The sequence below is a fragment of the Rhamphochromis longiceps genome, linkage group LG12 (genome assembly GCF_057381845.1).
Source record: "Rhamphochromis longiceps isolate RC_006_pf linkage group LG12, R_longiceps_female_GT1.1, whole genome shotgun sequence".
NCBI lineage: Eukaryota > Metazoa > Chordata > Actinopteri > Cichliformes > Cichlidae > Rhamphochromis > Rhamphochromis longiceps.
Genome location: NC_140568.1, coordinates 40,551,538 through 40,571,365, shown reverse-complemented (window position 1 = coordinate 40,571,365; position 19,828 = coordinate 40,551,538). Strand labels below are relative to the sequence as shown.

The window sequence follows — 19,828 nt, the reverse complement described above, 5'->3', positions numbered from 1 at the left end:
ATCACTCTTGTGGCCATTAAAGTCTGGAGATGTTTACAGGGTTCGCTTCCACTATTGGTTGATTGAAGTCTTACTGGTTTAAATGCATGGGGCCAATTAGTACACAAGTGGTGTTAATTCAATTAAAATGTTTGTAGTTACGCTGTGCAACACACACACACACATGCATAAATACATGACTGTGACCTTGGTATAAACCCACATGTAAACCCACAGGTTTAAAGCGGTGTCACTTTCATTTACATAGGAGCATGTTGTTAAGGTCCTGCTTTGACATTCAATTAAAACGTTTACATTTCTGCTTAATTAATTCGGCGGACGGCGGCAGGAAAAGACGAATGGACGGGCTGCTTTGACAGGAGGCCGATAACCGTGTGTGTTTGTGTGTGTGTGTCCCTGCTGTGGTGTTAAGGTCACGGCAGGCTGACTATTATAATTCATCTCTATAGACATGTATTCAGCGGGGACTTATATTCTCTTTTTCAGCTTTATTTCCTGCAGCTGAAGCCAAGCCCAAGCAGACCTGAGGTGTTTTTAATGCAGTAAAGTATTTTAAAGATAAAATACTCTGCTGTATGGACTTCATTATCCTTCATTTAGTGTTAAAAACGAGCCACTGCACCTTATAGATCACTGCATGCTGGAAAATGCAACTCTTTGTCAATTAGTCAAGAAAAATATAATCCTCTGAGCTACAGAATCTTTTTTCCCTGTTTTGAGGTATTATTATTCTCATTGGAAAATAGTAGCTTGTGTCTTTAGATTTTTTTTATTCTGTATATTAGACAATCTTACAGAAACATATATAATTCATCTATTCTTTAACATACATAAAGAGCCCTGCATAATTTCCATAAAACTTTTGTTATTAATGACACACATAGCAAAGTGAACTTAAGTGAGAAATAAGATGCTCACTATAATATGTGCTATATGTCATGTGTCTGCACTGTATACATGATTATCATAGAAATGGACATGCCAATGTCACCTGTGTCAAATATATGGTGCATCCAGATATACGTTATAGCTAGTTGGATAACTGTGTTGGCTTTTATGGTATCTGACGAAGAAATCAAATGGATACTGCACCCTAACATATTAGCACTAATTACTTACAAGGTAACTTTGCACTTATGTTTACCCCGCTTTGGGGTCAAACTGAGAACCTTCACAGACATTTTACCCCGCTTTGTTGTTTAGTTTACTTTAAATGGGACCAACAGTTACAATTTGAACATATTTTTGTATTGAAGAAAGGTTTGAAACTAGCAACTGACACCACAAACTCATCATGAAAGTGTTTTCTGAAGTCACAGGTGGGAAAGGCTGGCGGTGGAAGAAAACTCATCTCCCGTTGGTCAACAGAAAGAATACATGTTTACATTGCCTTCACTACTTCACTACTCAAACACAGATGCTTCATCCATCTTTTATATACAGTCTATCACTAATATAAGCACAGATTTTTATTACACATGGCAAAATACAATCCTGACAAGATAACATTTTTGCTGTTCTGAAATCTGTGTAACAACCCAGTGGAGGATTTGACTATAAACCACATGTACACTGACAAACAACTTTCTGATCACAAGTCATTAGCCAGTATGCATACTCTGCATTATCCTCCTTCATGACACTATATCATCATAAACTATAATCATCAAAATTGGGTTTAATGTTTTATTCAACATTAAACCTCTTTCTCAAGTCTTAACATTTATTTTCTCTGCAATTCTTGTTTCCTCTTCAGTCTCGTCTTTTCCTTTCACTCTGTCTGCTCTCCTCTCCCTCTCAGTAGGCAGGTCTTTGGTCCAGACTCAGCCCACAGGGGGGAGTGGTCTTATGATGTAGCCGGGTTATGAGCGCCGTTCCCCGGCCAGCCTTCCAGCTGTGACTTGCTGTGACTGCCTCTTTATCCTCTCGCCCTTTCGGCGGTTCTCGCAGCAGGGGCCTGTCTCCGTTAATCAAAGATGGAGCTCCGGACGAGCCTCCCCGCTCTCCTCTTCCTCTCTGCCGTCGTCCTGCAGTCGGTGTCCGGCGCAGTTTCACGGACAGGACCGAAAGTCACAGAGAAGGTGGGTGCATATTTTGCCGCATTTATTTGCATTAATCCAAAACCGCGTAGGCTTCTTTTCCGCGTGCTCGATCTGCATCTTCTCGTGGGTTCACGGCGATCCCGCAGAAGTGCTGTACTACAGGAAGGGCACGCGCGCACGGTCACCCGGAGTGCGAGGGGAGACGTGTCCGGTAACGATAGGAGGCCAAGGCTTCTGTCTCCGTGATTCTTCGAGAATATGTGGGACACACACACACACACACACACACACACACACACACACACACACACACACACACACACACACACACACACAGCTGTATACGTGTCCATTGAGATTAACTTAATGCGCAATGCGTTTGTCCGCAGGCGAACACACGCGCACACTCTTAGATAAATGTGTGACCTCCTTACTCTGAGGCTGTAATAAACATGCACAGACCCTGAAAAGACATGAGCCACCCAACATCTGCAAAAGCCATCTGTTAAACTCACACTCTGTTATTCAGCCACATTCCTGCTTTTACTTTGAAATTCATTTAAACACGGAGCTCGTGCATGAAAGTGTATAAAGAAAAAGCACCAGTGATTTTCAATAAAATTACCCGTATATCACCCGGCATGCCTTTGGCTATTTTTTGACTGCAGGATTATTCTCTTTTTTGCATTTACAGTTGCATCTACATGCATCAGATTTCTTACATAAGGAACATTTGGTGTCTAAGTGTCTTTAGCTTTTCTGGCACCATGTTGGTATTGGCTAACCTCTCAAAAAAGCTATACTTTGGTTGAGGCCTGTTGACATCTTGCACAGATACAGACCATCAGACAGGCAGCACTTCTTTTCTTTATTTGGTTTCTTCTCAGTTTTCACCCTTGTTAGCCTCTTTAGTGTCAATTGTAACCTTTGATGTTACATACTCTTTCAATTCTCACCATACACCAGGTGTGCCAAGGAGTGGATTTATTATTATTATTATTATTAAGATGGAAAAGCTGCATAAAAAACACAGCTGAACTTTTAGAACCATTTTGCAAACACTGTGTTAACATATGTGGAGCTCAAACCCTGATGTACTCTCTAAGACGATGTTAAGGACCTTCTTTGAACAGCCATGAGATCCTTTCTTGACATTATAGCTGTTGTATTATAGCTCTTTTATACTGTGCTTAAAGGGTGCATAGCTCTAATTAAACCACACATTTCTGTGATATGATGTTCTAAAGTAGGAGCTCTGGTCAGTTTTTGGAGCCACAGAAACCTGATACTTAAATGCAACAGAGATGGCAGAGGGAAACTGACTCCCTATTACGGCTGATACGGCCTCTGGTTGCAAAGGAAAAGTAGCACGCTTACATATAGACACAGAGGATGAGTGCTCAGTATAAACTCAGAGTTAAGTTTGCATAAGAGCATGGAAGTTTTTTTTGACTAAATTAATGTTGACATCCATGTGCTACATGAAGTTTTATCTGAACCTCTCCGGCTTATCAGATGGAGATGATTCCTTTGGCGTCATGTTTACAAGTGCTCCTACTATTTGCAACAGTGGGATGTACATGAATGATCTTCTAACTTCAGACTATAAAAAGTAAATGTAGGAGACGGCTAAATTCACATGGTATCTTGAACTCAGTCTCTTCAGGTGAATATGGCTTCTGGAAATGGGTTTATTTTAGGTAAGGTCATTATCTTGAAAGTGTGTACAAGAGGAATGGCACTGGATGACGACTTGCTTGGTTTTCTGTTTTCACAGAAGCTTAGTTCGTCATCACATGTCTAGAAAAGTACATGGCTGCAGTACATGTGTGAAATGATGGCCATTAGTGAGCTGATTGGATGACAATACGTTGTATGACGTTTTATTAAATGACAGCTGTTTTATTTTCCAGGTATTTTTTGACATAACGGTGGGAGGTCATGAGGTGGGGCGGATCGTCATTGGTCTGTTTGGAGAGGTCGTCCCTCTAACAGTGAATAACTTTGTCGCACTGGCAACTGGAGAGGTAGGATGATGTTGGACAAATACACATTTCCACGCACACTGATGTGATTATGGTAGATATTCAGCAGCCACTTCAATTGATACACCTTGCTAGTACTGGGTTGGAACCTCTTTTGCCTTCAGAACAGCTTGAATCCCTTGTGGCAAACATTCAATAAGGTACTGGAAACATTCCTCAGAGATCTTGGTTCATATTGCCATGACAGTTTCATCCTTGATTTGAGTTTCCCATTCCACCACATCCTAAAGATGGTCTGGTGGACTGACATCTGGTGACCTTTGAGTGAATTCATTCTCATGCCCAAGAGAACAGTTTAAGATGATTTTAGCTTTCTACCCTGTTGGAAGCAGCCATCAGAAAATGAGTAGACTGTGGTCAGCAACAATATTCTGTGTTGTGGCTGTGGTGTTAAAGAAAGTGCTCAGTTTGTATTGGTGGGGGTGGGGTGGGGTGGGGGGGCAAAGTATGCCAAGAAAATATTCCCCCACGCCATTAAACTGCCACCATCAACCTGAACTGTTGATACAAGGTACATCCAAATATTGTAGCAGAAACCAAGACTTATTTAAGCAGGCAATATTTTCCAACATTGGAAAAATACAATTGAATCCTGCATGGTCTTCTGCTGCTGTAGCCTATCTGCTTCAAGGTTCAGCAATCTGTAAATTCAGAGATACTCTTCTGCATACCTTGGTTAGCTATTCGAGTTACTGTTGCCTTTCCAGGAGCTTGAAGATGTCTGGCTATTCTTCTCTGACATCTGGCATCTAAAAGGCATTTTTGCCCAAAACTGATGCTCACTAGATATTTTCTCTTTAAACACTGGAAATGATTTGGCAGAAACAATCCAGTAGACCAAAATACTCCAGTACAACGCAAACAACCATGCCACATTCACTGAAAGCAGCTTTCTTCCTCATTCAGTTGCTCTGATGCTGGTTCGAACTTCAGCAGTCTCCATGCCTAAATGCACTGAGCTGCTGTCACGAGACTGGCAGATGAAATATGTGTGTTAGCAAGTATTCAACAGGTGTAATGAAATAATCAGTGAATGTACATAATCTTTACAAATTAATATGTCAAATACAACATGCATGTGAATAGACAAACAGATGAAAACACACACATAAAATTTAACGGTAGTGATGGTGATTAAATGTAGCCATCATCATAACCACAACATGTCAGTCAGGCCCCATAAAGGCCTCAGAAAGTTAGAAATTAGCGTTGACATTGTTTCCAAGGTTACTTGTACAACATGTTTATATTTTAAGTTCTATATGATGTTTGGGACATACAAATGTATCCACAGGTGGAAAAATCTAGTTTTCACATCGATCAATTCTTTTTTTTTTTTTTTTGTTTTGCAGTTTCATAATTGTGTATCACTCTTGATGCACAGTGGTCTTTGTGTTGCAGCATTATGTTTTTACATGTCTCTGCAGAAAGGTTATGGGTACAAAGGGACGAAGTTCCACAGAGTCATCAAGGATTTTATGATCCAAGGAGGAGATTTCACATCTGGTGATGGGACTGGAGGTGGGAATGAAAGACAAAGTTGTACCTACACATTAAATTTAAACCTTTTTCATTTTAGGAAAAAAAATCCACCAGAGCTTAACTGAATCTCCTTTTTTAAAATCTAGGTCACAGCATTTATGGAACAACTTTTGCAGATGAGAACTTCAAACTGAAGCACCTTGGAGCAAGCTGGGTGAGCACACTCTCACTAGCAATTCATGTATTGGAGAATAAGGTAGTTGACTCAAACTTAAATATGACAAGTTATGACATGACGTAACAAAGAGTTGTGTGTGTAATTGTGTACTAGGTGAGCATGGCAAATGCTGGGCCAGACACCAATGGGTCCCAGTTCTTCATCCTAGCTTCCAAAGCTCCGTGGCTGGATGGGAAACATGTGGTTTTTGGCAAAGTCCTGGATGGGATGGTGGGTGGAACTTAAGATTTTTTTCCATTAATCTTTTTCTTACATCTGGTTGCAGGGGAGGAGAAGGTGTGGGTTTATTTGTGCAAATGTGTCCTGACTGTGAAATAATCTGTTAACAGCCTGCAGGGTGAGCGGTGTGATACACAAGTGGGCCTCTGAGCAGAATCTCAAAAAACGTCAGAGATGCATAAAATGACCTCAGTGACAGCAGAGAACTAAAAACAACCCCAAGAGAAAATTAAAACAAAGCCAGAACAAATTAAGCATAAAATATATGAACAGAAATAGAGATGGGAAACTGTCAGATTGCCAACCAACCAATATTACATGCTGAAATGTTTTTCTTTTCTTTTTATGGTCGTCTTTGTGCCCTCTTAGATGGACCTAAAATGTTGTCCAGACTTTAATTTGTAATTGGCAAAAAAAAAAGCCTAATAATAATTGAATGGGTGGAAAAAGGCAGAAGCAAGGTGTCGACGAACATCACCTGCGAAGAACTATGAGTAATTAGCAGTCCCATTCAAACATGTCAAAACATAAACAATTCAGCTGAATGAGCCATAAATGGAGATCAAAATAAGAATGACCAGCAAGATGAAAAATCACACTAAAGAGAAGCATTTGCATGTAATGCACAAAACTCCAAATTAATACAAATTGCACCTAAGAGACATTAAACTTGTATAACTTGTGTGTTATACTTGTATAACTATGCATGTGACAAATAAAGAACCTTGAACCTTGAAACAGCTGCACATTCTCACAAAACTGGACCCTCCTACTTAAAAGGATAGCTGGGGTAGGCATTTTCCTGTCTGCTCAGAGGGCTCATAAAGTTCTGTTTCCTTCTCCCTTTTTTATTTATTTATTTATTTTTCTATTTTTAAAAAGAGTACTGATGTTTGAATAATATTAGCTGAATACAGCTGGCATGGGAGGACTCTGGTTTTCAGGAAGCTCGAAGACTCTTCACTGAGAGCTAATGAGTTACTAAATGTACAAACTATTAAAGAAAGTAAGCTCACATTTGATTCTTTTAGTCCTTGTATTTGTTCTGAAAGGTCTGCCAAAGGCGAACTAGTTTCTTGTATAGATTCAGGAACTCCACCCGTACAGGAAATAATCCAGACTTGGGCTGCATTCAGCAGGAGCAAAACTTGGCAAAGCATTAAATCAAGTAGAAGATTTTAATCTTGAGGTACAAGGAAGCAACAAAAGAGATGAGCACAGGTATGCAAAGGCTAGGGAAGGTCAGTATTAGCAATGTTCTGAGGTGTGGGGACTCAGCAGAGGGCAGGAAACTATTACTTAGGTTTCTAAAATTTACTGGGCTTTCTCTGAGAGTGTAGTAAAGTCAAAGTGCTGAGAAAATAATGAGTGTAATGTAACAAGGGACAGAATAAGATAAGTACTACACATGGAAGCGGAAAATATGTTTTAATTTGGCAGGTTTTGTTCATCATTATCAGACTGAATCTGTCCTGGGTAGAAGAAGGTAGGAAAGGAAGGACATTTTCTAATCGTGTGCTGTAAAGGATTTCTGATTTTAGAGATATTATGCAAATAGAAGAAAGAAGTCCTACTTGTTTGTTTAGTATGTGCATTGAAGGACATTTCCTGGTCAAAAATGACTCCAAGGTTCCTCACGGTAGTACTGGAGGCCAAGGTAATGCCTTTCGAAGTAAAAATAGGGTTAGATACCATATTTCTACGATCTTTAAGGCCGAGTACAATAACCTCAGTTTTATCCGAATTAAGAAGCATGAAGTTAGCGGCCATCCAGGTCTTTATGTCTTTAAGACATTCCTGCAGTTTAACTAATTGGTGTGTGTTATGATCAAATTGGAGTATATTAGATAGATATGATTCAAACCACTGCAGCGCAATACCTGTAATACCTACAGCATGCTGTAATCACTGTAATAAAATATAATGATCAGCACTGAGGTCCACTGTCAGAGGCCATAAGAAGATCATTTGTAACCTTCACTAAAGTTGTTTCTGTGATGAGCTCTGAAACCTGACTGAAACTCTTCAAATAAGCCATTCCTCTGCAGATGATCTTTTAGCTGTTTGACAACTACTCTTTCATAAAGTTTTGGGATAAAAGGAAGGTTGGCGATTGGCTGCACCAAAAACCTTCTAGTGATTGCTTTGATTCCTATCAGATTTCTGCATTTATCTGTAGTTTTCTATTTTTGGCTGCAAATACTTGCTAATTAATAGTATAAATGTGACAAAGTGTGAGAATATTTGCAGTTGTTTTAACCCCACAGCCAGTATGTTTAAAAAGGTGCAATTTTTCTTTGAAGGCTTTACTTTCAAAGTACTTTATTTCCGGTTTGGGTCGTACTTTCCATAGTTTTATTAAAGCTCCTGAGAATAGCAAGACATTGTTTGCAAGTCCATCACTTGCATTCCAACTAAGAACACAAGAATTAGGGAATGTCCGTTTTTTTGTTTTTTTTGTTTTTTTTTCCCCCCTCACAACCTGTGGTTACCAGATGGTCAAATGCTAGTTTTAAGACCTGTGTGAATGGGACTTTAACGACTTGATCCATTGTCATGTGTTTAGTGGAAATACTGCACTGCATGTTAAAGGTGACACCTAAAACAAACTGATGTGTGATTCACTGTCACTAAAATAAAGTATCTAACCTGCTTCTGTGGATCTCCTTTTGCAGGCTGTGGTTCACACCATTGAGCTTCAGGACACCAACGACAGGAACCTGCCATACACAGAGTGTGTGATCGTCAACAGTGGCAGGATCCCTGTTAAAGAGCCCTTCGTAGTGGAGGTGGAGGGCTGGTAAATGCCAATGGTGCAAGACTGTCTGTAGGAGAAATATATTAATATTTATATATTAATCATTAGTCCCACTGAAAGCGTGCTAATTATTATTATTATTTATTTATTTTTTATATTCCTTTCGTATGTTAACATGCTCTTTCTGGGGTGCTAGCATGTTGGATTGGGTACTTTTTAACACACTTATAACTAAAAAAGTCTGAAAATTTCACCAAGCAAGCTCATACGATGCTAACTGGGAACATATTAACTCACAAGCTAATGTTTACATGCTAACATACACCAGTGGCTAATGTTAACTAAGAGGTACTATACATATTAAGTATTGTAATTCTTAACATGTATAGTAATAATGAGCTTGCTAATGCTACCTTGCTAGCATTTAGCAATTGTGGGTCAAGTAGTTAAAGTAGATCGTGACTTCTGATTGATTTCCATTGTATGCAGATGTAATAAAAATTGGAAATTTCTATTAAGTTATTAACAGAAATTGTTACAGTAGCTAAATAACAGGTGTTAACTTTCTGAGAAAACAGGAAAACCCTTCAAAATAAGGTGTTAAACCTGGATGCCAATGTACAGGTTCAAATATTAGTATTAGCATTGTATTAGTATTAATTAATTGTTATTAATATTCATATTAATTTGTCATTCTTAGACCATCAAATGGAAGCTTTACATTTCCGAAATGACCCATTTCAAAGTCGTGGCAGGGAAAAGGAAAAACATATCAAAACCTCAAAACACAAAGTCTTTAACAGAGGAGTCGTGGCAGTGTGTGAGTCGATGTGTTCAGTATTTATCAGGTTCACTGTGGTAAATGCTAATGGTTTTACACATTAGTATACTTCAATACTTTACGTGGATGATGCTAGTTAGTATCATCTAGTATTAGTAACAAATAATGAAGACACTGTATAATCTGCCATCAGAAACACTTATGTAGCATTTGTTGCCAAATCATTCTTTCTTTGCCAAATGCATTTCCTATGCATCTATTTGATAAATATCAGAATTTTAAAATCCGTTAACATGCATATGCAAAAAATATGTAGCACATGTCAAGTGCCAAATGTTTTTGTTTTTTTTAACATTGCATCACTGTAAACATAGAATTTGCATTGTGCTTGGGAATACATTATGCACCATATCATGTTTGCAGAAACTACAGCACAAACTGCACAGGATGAAATGGTTCAAAAATTGTGAAAATGAGTTCTGTATGGACGCTTTTCAGTGACGTTGGTGAACTGTCACAGTTCTTTTGTAATGACCCCAAAACTGTCATGGTAACATACTGTAGAACATATTCTTGTGCCACTGCAGCTAATACAACATTTAAACCTCTTCAAGAAACATTTTTTTTTTCTTTATTTCAGCAACAATAAAGGAAAGTGCCAATGAGTATGTTTTCTACAATAAAAATGTTATTGCAAAACAACCAGAACTAGTCTTTATATTTGTTACTTCTTGTGTCTCTAGCTTTTCACCATTCGCCTACCATCAGCCATCAGCTGATCCCCTTTGCTAATTCAGGTAGCTGTACTGATGAATTCTGTGTCATATCAAGTGGAACAATTGAGAAGCCACTAAATTATAATAAAATTAACATTATAGCCACTACATTGTAAATCACATTTTGGGTTTTTTGTAAGCCCCTAACATAAATGACTGTTTAGGTAGTTTCTGACACATGCTACGAACACGACCCCAAAAATATACAACAATATACCACCTACAAGCAGCAAAAGCATAAAAGTCCCTTTTTAAAAACTGTAATTCGGATTAAATATGCTTATCTCATATGGATTCTGATGTGGTGAATTTTCATATGACAATGAAAATGGCTTATTGCTTGCTGCACAGATGTTGGTAAGGACCCATTCAATCCACACATGCAAAGAGACTAACCATACATGCTCATGGAGAAAAGCAGGTGCAAAAAGGTATGGAAAGTCACGACACTCGCCAAAGTCTATCAGTAATTAGAAAGCAATCCTGCCACTTTGCATAAATTAATATCAGCTGCTTCAGTCCCAACTGATGGCCTATAAATAAGTGTCACACATAAAAACTGAGCTCAAGACCTTCACAGCCTTATTTTTGCAAAACACACTGATTGTGACTGACACTGATTACAGAAGATTTTCCAGTGAGAACTGTTGGTGCCATAATCCGAACGTGGAAAGACCATCATTTCACCATGAACCGGCCATGACCAGGTGCTTTTCACAACATTTCAAACAGAGTAGGGAAAATAATTATCAGAAGAGTTGTCCGAGAGCCAAAGGTCACTTGTGGAGAGCTACAGCAAGATCTGAAATCATCAGGTACAATTATTTCAAAGAAAACAATAGGTAATGCACAGCCCATAGCCTCTATGCACGCTCACCGTGCAAGACTCAATTGCTGAAGAAAAAGCATACTGAAGCACGTTTAAAGTGCATTTAGACAAGCCTGTAAAAACTGGGAGAATACAGTATATACACCATGTTTGGAGGTCAAAAGGTATCTCACCTTAAAAACATCATACCAAGAGTGAAGTTTAGAGGTGGGAGTGTCATCATGTAGGGCTGTTTTGCCAGGAAATGGCACAAGCACGCTTCATATAATTGATATAATTGTGCTGTATATTAAACCCTACGGGTGGCTGTTTGAGGAGCGTTGCAGTTAAATGGTGTAATTATAGTTGGTAAAAGGTGAAGCTGCAGCGGAAGGCCGAGAGCTGACAGCTGATCTCTCAGCACTGACACAAAACTGCTGCTAATGAGAACTACAGCGGGTGATTTGTTTTCCCCTGTTCTACAACATACACACATACACACACTGATACAAACAGATAAACACACACGCACACACACACGCAGGGGGGAAAACATCTTCGAACACAAAGGTCAAAATGGAGCAGAAATCTCTGGAGGAAGACAGGAAGTCGACAGAAAACAATGAAATATATCACAGCCGTCTGCTCAAAGCCTCCCGCCTTCTGAAAAATCAGACCTTCACAAATTAACAAAATAAGAGAATAATTTCACTGACACCTGTTTATAACAGAGCAGCTAAAGATGAACAGAATATGGGAGAGGTATTTAAATAATCAGAAAGGTTGGTTTGTTTGCTCAGATTGTTCACATTCATTTCCTGTCATGTTTCTGGTTTTTTCATTTGATTCTAAATGTCATTAAACCTACACGTTTTATCTCGCCACAATTCAACAGTTACCGTAATAGATTACGTCTAAAATTAACTAAAATTACTGCTTAAACATGACACCGAAGATTGATTTCTTTGAGCTGTGGAATATTGGATACTTTGGCATAGAGAAACATATTTTTGTGATTTCTTACAATTTTTCATCTACCTCATTCTTTCCGATTTCCTGGTTTTGAACTTCAAATCAGCTCTGTAAGTGGTGTAAAACTGTTTCAATTTTTACATAACAGATCTTACGGCCTCATTGTGTTTCTGAGATTATGTGCTGCTTGGATTATTTTTTGGTCTCTTTGGTTTCTTTGCTCAAACTCTGTGGTCTGCTAAAATTGTCAAGCAGAGAGCAATGAGAGGCCAGAGTGTTTTTAGAGACCACAGTATAAGAAGAAACGAGGACTATCCCCTGATTGCAAAAACAAATCAGACTGTATCACAGTCCCTGCAATTACCCTGCTTCAGTCAAAGTTTTTGCTTTGATTTATCACCTTGGTAAAAACTTCTTGATGAACTTATGGTTTCAGTCTTTTTTATATAACCTGATTAATTTGAACCTGGTTGATTTTCTAAATTATAATCCCATTAAGAGCTAAATTACACATTACAGAACTACTTCACATGTGGAGTCTAAAAACCGCCTGGTTGAAATAATGGTGGTCGTGTTTTTTTTTCTATGTGTACTGCATGTCTTATTTTGTCCATTTGTTATGAATTCATGAGTAGTTTTGAATGATTTAAATTTGAGGACATGTAAATCCTGGCTTCAAGTTTCCATTCTTTTATGTTTTCAGTACTTAGTCACGCTGCTACAGTGCATATCAAGCTGTAAAGATGACTAATAAAGAAATTGTGGAAACTTAGATTCGCTTAGGAAATCCAAACCTTCATTCATCTCATAATTTTGTTAAACGATCATCTGTAGATGCTTAATTGTATGTGAGCAAAAAGTTTTCCATTTGAAACCAGTTAAAACAACTTTTGTAATTTAGAAACCGTTCTGACCTGCAACTCACTGTCAGCGAATTAAAGGTAAATAGAGACATTTAAAATAATATATTTTAAAGGTTTGAAAGCCACTATGTGCTAATAAAATAAATAAGGGCTCTGCTGGTAGCCTGTAAGACTGGAAGCTTATTTTAGATGTAATATAAACTCACTCAGAAATGTCATTTTTTGATCCTGTTACTTTCCTCTCTGTGAAACTTCTCAGCTGAGTCTATATTTCCTAGCTGGGTTGTTTTATTTTTCCACAGGAACACCAGGTGAGACGACGGACAGATGGACAAACTACCACCTTAAACATCCACCACCTCCACATCGGCACGCCGTGGAGAAACCCCTTTCTGTTTGTCAGCCGATATAACAAGACTGTCTGAACCCAGCGAAGGAGCCAAGAGCCGGAGATGGAGGGGGGTTTAGGAGGATGGAGGAGAGAAACAAAACACGATAGAGAGACACAGAGGGAAAGAGACAGAGAGGCAGAGGACAGAGAGAGAGAAAGTGGTGGTAGGTTTTTAAATGGTCCAGAGGGATACGTGTCGAGGAGAAGGAGGAGGAGGAAGAGGAGGGGAACGAGGGGATGCTCCCACAGTGACTGCTAGTTGTTATATTGGGGATCTGTTAGTGGATCAATGAAAAAAGAAAGAAAGAAAAGAGAAAGAGGGAGGGAGGCTGCGTGGAAGGATGACAGGCCTCATTACCACCAAACCTCAGACAGTGATGCCTCTGTGTGTGTGTGTGTGTGTGTCTGTGTGTGTGTGTGTGTGTGTGCGCGCGCGTGTGTGTGTGTGTGTGTGTCTGTGTGTGCGCGCGTGCATGTGTGTTTCTAGTGTTTTTGTGTGCACATTTTTACATGTATACTGTGTGAATCCCTGTGCTGAGAGAACCCTATTTACATGCATGTGAGTGTGTTTGTCTCTTCTTTCTACCTCTGTATAATCCAGTGTGTGTGTGTGTGTGTGTGTGTGTGTGTGTGTGTGTGTGTGTGTGTGTGTGTGTGTGTGTGTGTGTGTGTGCGTTCACTCCCAGTGGGCCTCTGTAGGAGAAGCAGAGGATGATGGGACAGAGTTGTTTAAAGGTCAGCTGCAAACACATCATCAGACAGAGAGAGTTGCTCTGAGAACTAACAGCTAACCTGCGCACAACCAACCCCAAATTAAACTACCCACAACAGCTTATACACAACTGTGAGGCTGTATTCAGGCTGTTATTTAAGAATAATTATTATATTTTTTTCCTTATTTTTATATTTTATTAAACAATTCCTGTTGATAATAATGCAAAAAATATACAATTGAAAAAATATGTTATCACCCTTTTTTTCCCTCTACAGTGCTGTAGCACTCACCCCAGAGGATAATATAACACCATTAAGTCAGATGCCTTCTCAATCAGTGTGCAACAATATTTGCCTCCATGAGATAGCAGTCATTTTTAAAGACCTATGTCTGTGTTACGGGGTTGGCATGTTTACAGTAGCATAAATCGCTGACTTGTCAGCCAGGAGACCTTTGTGTTTTGCACTTTGCTTTCTTTTCTTTTCTGTTTTGTTTTTCATTTCACCTATTGGTTAGTTTTCAGTAATAGAACTCCTCGGTTTGGGTTAAGAAAAAGATTTGACCTAAAATATGCCCCTAGCAGTGACCCTGCTCTTTGACAGATCTCTGGAGTGGCAATCCTCCTGACAAATGCCATAGCTCGGTGTGTTCGAGCACAAACGCCAAAAGACGTGAACACCAGCCACACCACTGATCGAGGTAGGAGAATGGGCCCTCCTGTAAGGTCTTTACTTTATACTGGGATTTTTATAAAAAGGAAAAGGTGTCCTTGACATATTGGTAGTGGACACAAAAGTCACAGCCTAACCCTCCTTACAGTTTGTGGACTTATGTTGCTCTCTGAAGCAGAGCCAGTTTTTGGTTATGTCCGCAATAATTGCTCCTCACACTGTTAGGGTTTCTACTGTGTAAACTAAGTGAGCAAAGTAATTCTCACATTTTTTATTAACTTCTGTTTCTACAAAATCAATTTAAAAATCTTTGGGAAATAGTCTTCAGTAAAACAATCTACAGTTTGAACTCAAACCTTTCAGCCTTTTGAAGTGAAATGTACTCTTTTCTAAAGCTCTTTAAGTTATAAAGGACATGAGATTTTTTTTTAGAGCTATGTATTACTGGAGAAGTGCATTTTGAGGCCAGTGAAGTCATAGACAGGGGACAAGCAAAGCCTGAAGTGTCCCAGGTGTAAATGGTGATCATAAAGAAGGAAATATTATACTCATTTTAGACTAATTGTTCTTCTCGGACATTACTTTGCATTATTTACAATTAAATTTTCTGCTTTTATTTTTTATTTTCTGCAATATTTGCTTTATATTGGGGCTAGGTGTACCCATAGACAATAAAAGCTGGATGGAGCTTCAAGTGAATCCAACCTGCAGAGCCTCTATTCTGTTTAATGGCCAGCAGCAGGCAGTTCCTCTGGTAACAAAACTCTTTTGGTTGTACAGAAGTCTGTAGAAAAGGGTGAACTCCCTTCATCTGTGACCCCTGTTAGCACTTTCCTGATGACTTTCTGGGCTCAGTCCCTAGTTTTAAGTGATAGTGAATAAAACTGTGACCATATTAGGGATATCTCCTTTAATTGACACCATACTGAACCATCTATAAAAAGCTAACATTAAACACTAACATTAGAATTAGAAAATTTTGCAATGCTAATATGACAGGATATATTATTTTTGTGAGTACATCCAAAAGACGGTGGAACTGGATTCAGTCTTACTTGAGTAGAAGTCCAGAGTTTTCCAATCTACAGGTTTTTTCGAACTAAAACATAATAACTAACAGTCATGTTCTTTCCTCACTTTTACCTATTCAGGCCCACATTTTCAATACTCTTAACATGTGCAGAGGAGTCTCACACTCCCCTCCATCCTCCTTTAAAGCGACAGCTTCCTTCTTTCCCCCACCTCATCCTTCCTTCTCATCTCTGACTTCAATTAGAAGCAGGAATAATCATATTGACAGGACTGACAGGTCGGGGCAGGAGAGCGGGAACGTGAATAGTCACATGTCTCAAAGGCAGAACAAGCCAGAGGAGGAGGATGGGCGGTCAGTTATATCAGTGTGTCTTATTGTAGCTTTGATATTATGGCAATGACACACAGTCAATTCAAATTCAGAATCGCTGGGGCCACCAGCTCTAGTAAATGCCCAGGAATTAGTCTGCTGACATTTCTACCAGTCACTTTGACATCTAACACTGTAGAACTGAGCAGACTGAGACTGCCACTGAACCAAATTACATATCGACACACATGGACCAAGAGACTTCGTGCTTGATATCAGCTGCCTGTAAAATTATAGAGCTAATCACAAAGTTGTTGGATAGATCATTCATCTTGAAGTCAGCGAGTTACTTGAATTGTTTTTTGGTAAAAGTCCCACCTGTGGTATAGCCCCCCATTTTCAGATGCTCAAAAGTAATTGGAATATATTTAATTAGGAAAGGTGTTTAGTGTTTTTTTCATGTTATTTCGATTTTGCTTCATTTCCTTGCACACACATATATGTGTACGTGTACATGTATAGGCAGGTATATATATTGATTTGATTGTTTTATATGTCCAAAATGAAAAGTTGTCATCCTCATCGTCAGACCTAACCCAATAACCCTAACCCTAAACTTTTATTCTTATCTAATCTTATCTTATTAAGATAACATAAAATACGATTTTTAAAAACTCTGTGGGACCTGAACTGTTTTTTTAGTTATGTGAGTAATGAAAAGATTTCTTTTGCTTATAAATGTGGATCTTTTCTCTCTTTACAAACTGAAAATCTTTGATTGCAATATCATTGTGATGAAGAACGCAGTAAACAAAACAAAAATGGGAAAATGTGCAGATTAATAGGTAATGTGTCTTGAATATTTCACATATATGGGGAGTATGCTTGTTTAAAATTTTACCAAAACTTGCGTTTACCAAAAAAACCCCAAACAAACACAAAAAACGTTGTTTCAATTTTGAGAGGATTTACAGTTTAAAGTTTCTTCTTTATCTTTGTGCATACATTTGTGTATTACATTTTTTTAACTGTAGTGTGTCTTGTGGGAAGGTTAATGTAAAACTAATTTCTTCTCGTTTAACTGTGTGCATCAATTCTCCCGTGATCTTTGTCCCATTTAAATTCAGCCGTGTATTAAAAGCTTATTTTCCTCTGCTTCTTTCTTACAAACGCTATTGCATTAAACCCAAATTTCTCTCTCTGTATGCATTTTGTCATTAACACCTAATTGTCCAGTAATTTTGCTCCCATCTGTATGCGGCCCTGCGTTGAAAGCCTCATTCTGCCTCCACTTCTTTCACCACCCACACATATTAAAAGCTATTTCCCGACTCTGTTTCTGTCTTAACTACATGCATTCCATCATTAAAAGCTAATTTTCTGACAGCCTCGCTCCCATTTATATGCATTGCTGCGTCGAAGCCTAATTTTTCTACTTTCTCTACACCTCCTCTCCTCCCGAGCTCCATCAGTCGGTGGGAGCCGGCCGGGGAAATCGTTAGAGCGCCTTCTCTTTAAATTGGGGAGGTGGACGGCAGGTGAACATCGCATTGATCGCCCTCTCAAGGCCTCATTCTCCCCCCTTCATCCCTCTCTTGCACATCCCTCACCACCAATTGTCTGGCCTTTACTTCCCCCCTCCTCCCTCATCACATCACCACCAATTGCTGGCCATTTTCTCTTTCCCTCCATCTCCTCCTTCTTCTTTTCTTCAGATGCTTGCGGAGCTCACAAATTTACAAGAGAGAGTTAAGGGGAGGGTTTGTGGGGGGTATTGCTTTCTATCTGTCTAACAGCCACCATCATGGGGCGGAAAACAGAGATATGGGATGGGGTGGGGTGGGCGGTTAGATGGGCCAGGGCAGCAGGGGGTTATGGGACAGAGATGGTGGGTGGCGTGGGAGGAGGGAGGGGCCGGTGTAAACATAGTGATGATTTCCCCTGAGTTTCGTTCATCCAGACCAATGAGGAGGGAGAGAGAGAGAGAGAGAGAGAGAGAGAGCAGCTGCTGTCCTGTCACCACTGGCAAGTACAGTTGTGGTGACACCTCCTCCACCTTCTCCTCCTCCTCTTCATCCTCAAAACAACCAAGAAAAGAGAGGGATGGTGCAAGAAAATCGAAATGCTGACACACACACACGCACACACACGAACGCCAAACAACCTCAGCGGGCTCCTCTCATCGTCCAATTAGAGTCCTAACTGAGAGGAGAGAAGAGGAGAGTTTCCTCTGTCAGACATTGTTTTATTTAAAGTGCTCTTGTTTTTCCAGGTTTTTTCCTTTAGTTGTTTTGAGTGAAAAGCTTTTGGTTGTTCGGACCATTCTTTAACTCATTAAGTCTTTTTTAAAGACCTGGGGTCAAACAAGACACATTAGCATCCCTGTTCTGTAACTCAGTGTTAGCTTCACACACACATCAAAATGTTTGTACTGGCTGTTCGTAGGCATCACAGAATGGTACATCAGATGTTGCCTCCTCCTCCCACAAGGGCTCTTTTGGCTTCTGGATTGGCTTTATGTCTCCAAACCTGCCTTTACCAGGAAGCTTTCCTATTCCTGATGACTTTGAGGTGTTGAGCTGTTGAGGTGCCCACTATTCCTGCGGTTGTGGGCACCTCAACAGCATAATGATACCACTACCATACTTTGCTCTACCACCATGATATTGTCACGTAATCAGATCTCCTCAGAATAGCTTCTGTCAACCAGATCAATGAAGTAAATGGTTTCTTAAATGCTTAAACGGCTGTCCTTCTAGTAGGTTCTCCATCTTTCCAGAGGACTTCTTAATATCTGATAAGCAGAGTGCTGGGTTTGTGGTCACCTTCCTCACAGGGGCCTTTCTTCCACAGTTACTCAGTTATTCTTCCCAGAGTCCTGGCGGCCTTTAGATTCTTCAGAGTTGGAGGCCGGGGAACACTGAAAACTTTTGGAAGCTTTTATACTTTTGTCATGATCCGTCTCGTGACAATCTTAAGTGATCTTGTGTGATAATCTAAGATAATCTTAATTGGTCTGACTTTGTGGTTTGGTCTTTGTTCAGACATGCAGTGTAGATCGGGAGTTCTTACACAGCACAGGTGCTGGCTTTTCTAAACTATACATAAAATTAATTTCACAGACCTTTAGAGTAAATAATATTAACCGGACTCCAATTTCAAGCCACAGGAAGGGGTTTAAAACCTGTGTAAAAGAAACAAAGAAATCCTTCTTCTCATCCAGGTCCTGATTTCATGGGGGCCCGTCTAAGGAGGGCATGTCAGCCCAGAGGTGTAATGTCTCCAGCCTCACCGGAGTCTACTCTGGGATCTGCCATCCTGCCGTGGCGTCTGCATTCGTGTGGTCAAAAAATGTACACATTTAGTGTGCACAGAAGAACAAAGGCATGCAGCAGAGTTGAGGGAATTTGTAATGAATCTTTCTTTACAGACACCTCGGGAATTTACAAGAGAACTCTGCTTTACATTAATTCACGCGATCAAAGACCTATGAATGTAAAAAAGAAAAGAAACCATAATGTGCCACCCTCGACCCTGCACAGGCATTAACACGTGATATGAACAGGACTCTGGAAATGGTCCAGAGTCCTGAGACAAACTTAATATAGACATAACATTCATTTAAATTTAAATTAAATAGGTCTTCTTGTGCTTATAAAATCAAAAAACTTTTTGCATTGCACCTTATCTACATTAGTATTAAGCTTCAGTAATAATAACACTAT

At 39.4% G+C, this 19,828-nt stretch overlaps 1 protein-coding gene across 1 annotated transcript; it reads left to right on the top strand.

Annotated features, from left to right (window-relative positions):
- Positions 1-1,840: 1,840 nt before the first annotated feature.
- Positions 1,841-10,267, top strand: ppic (peptidylprolyl isomerase C). Its single transcript, XM_085426348.1, has 6 exons — positions 1,841-2,081; positions 3,956-4,069; positions 5,515-5,608; positions 5,716-5,783; positions 5,901-6,017; positions 8,702-10,267. Exons 1-6 carry the CDS (start codon positions 1,977-1,979, stop codon positions 8,828-8,830), a joined length of 627 nt encoding a protein of 208 aa, XP_085282474.1. The 5' UTR covers positions 1,841-1,976; the 3' UTR covers positions 8,831-10,267.
- Positions 10,268-19,828: the final 9,561 nt, after the last annotated feature.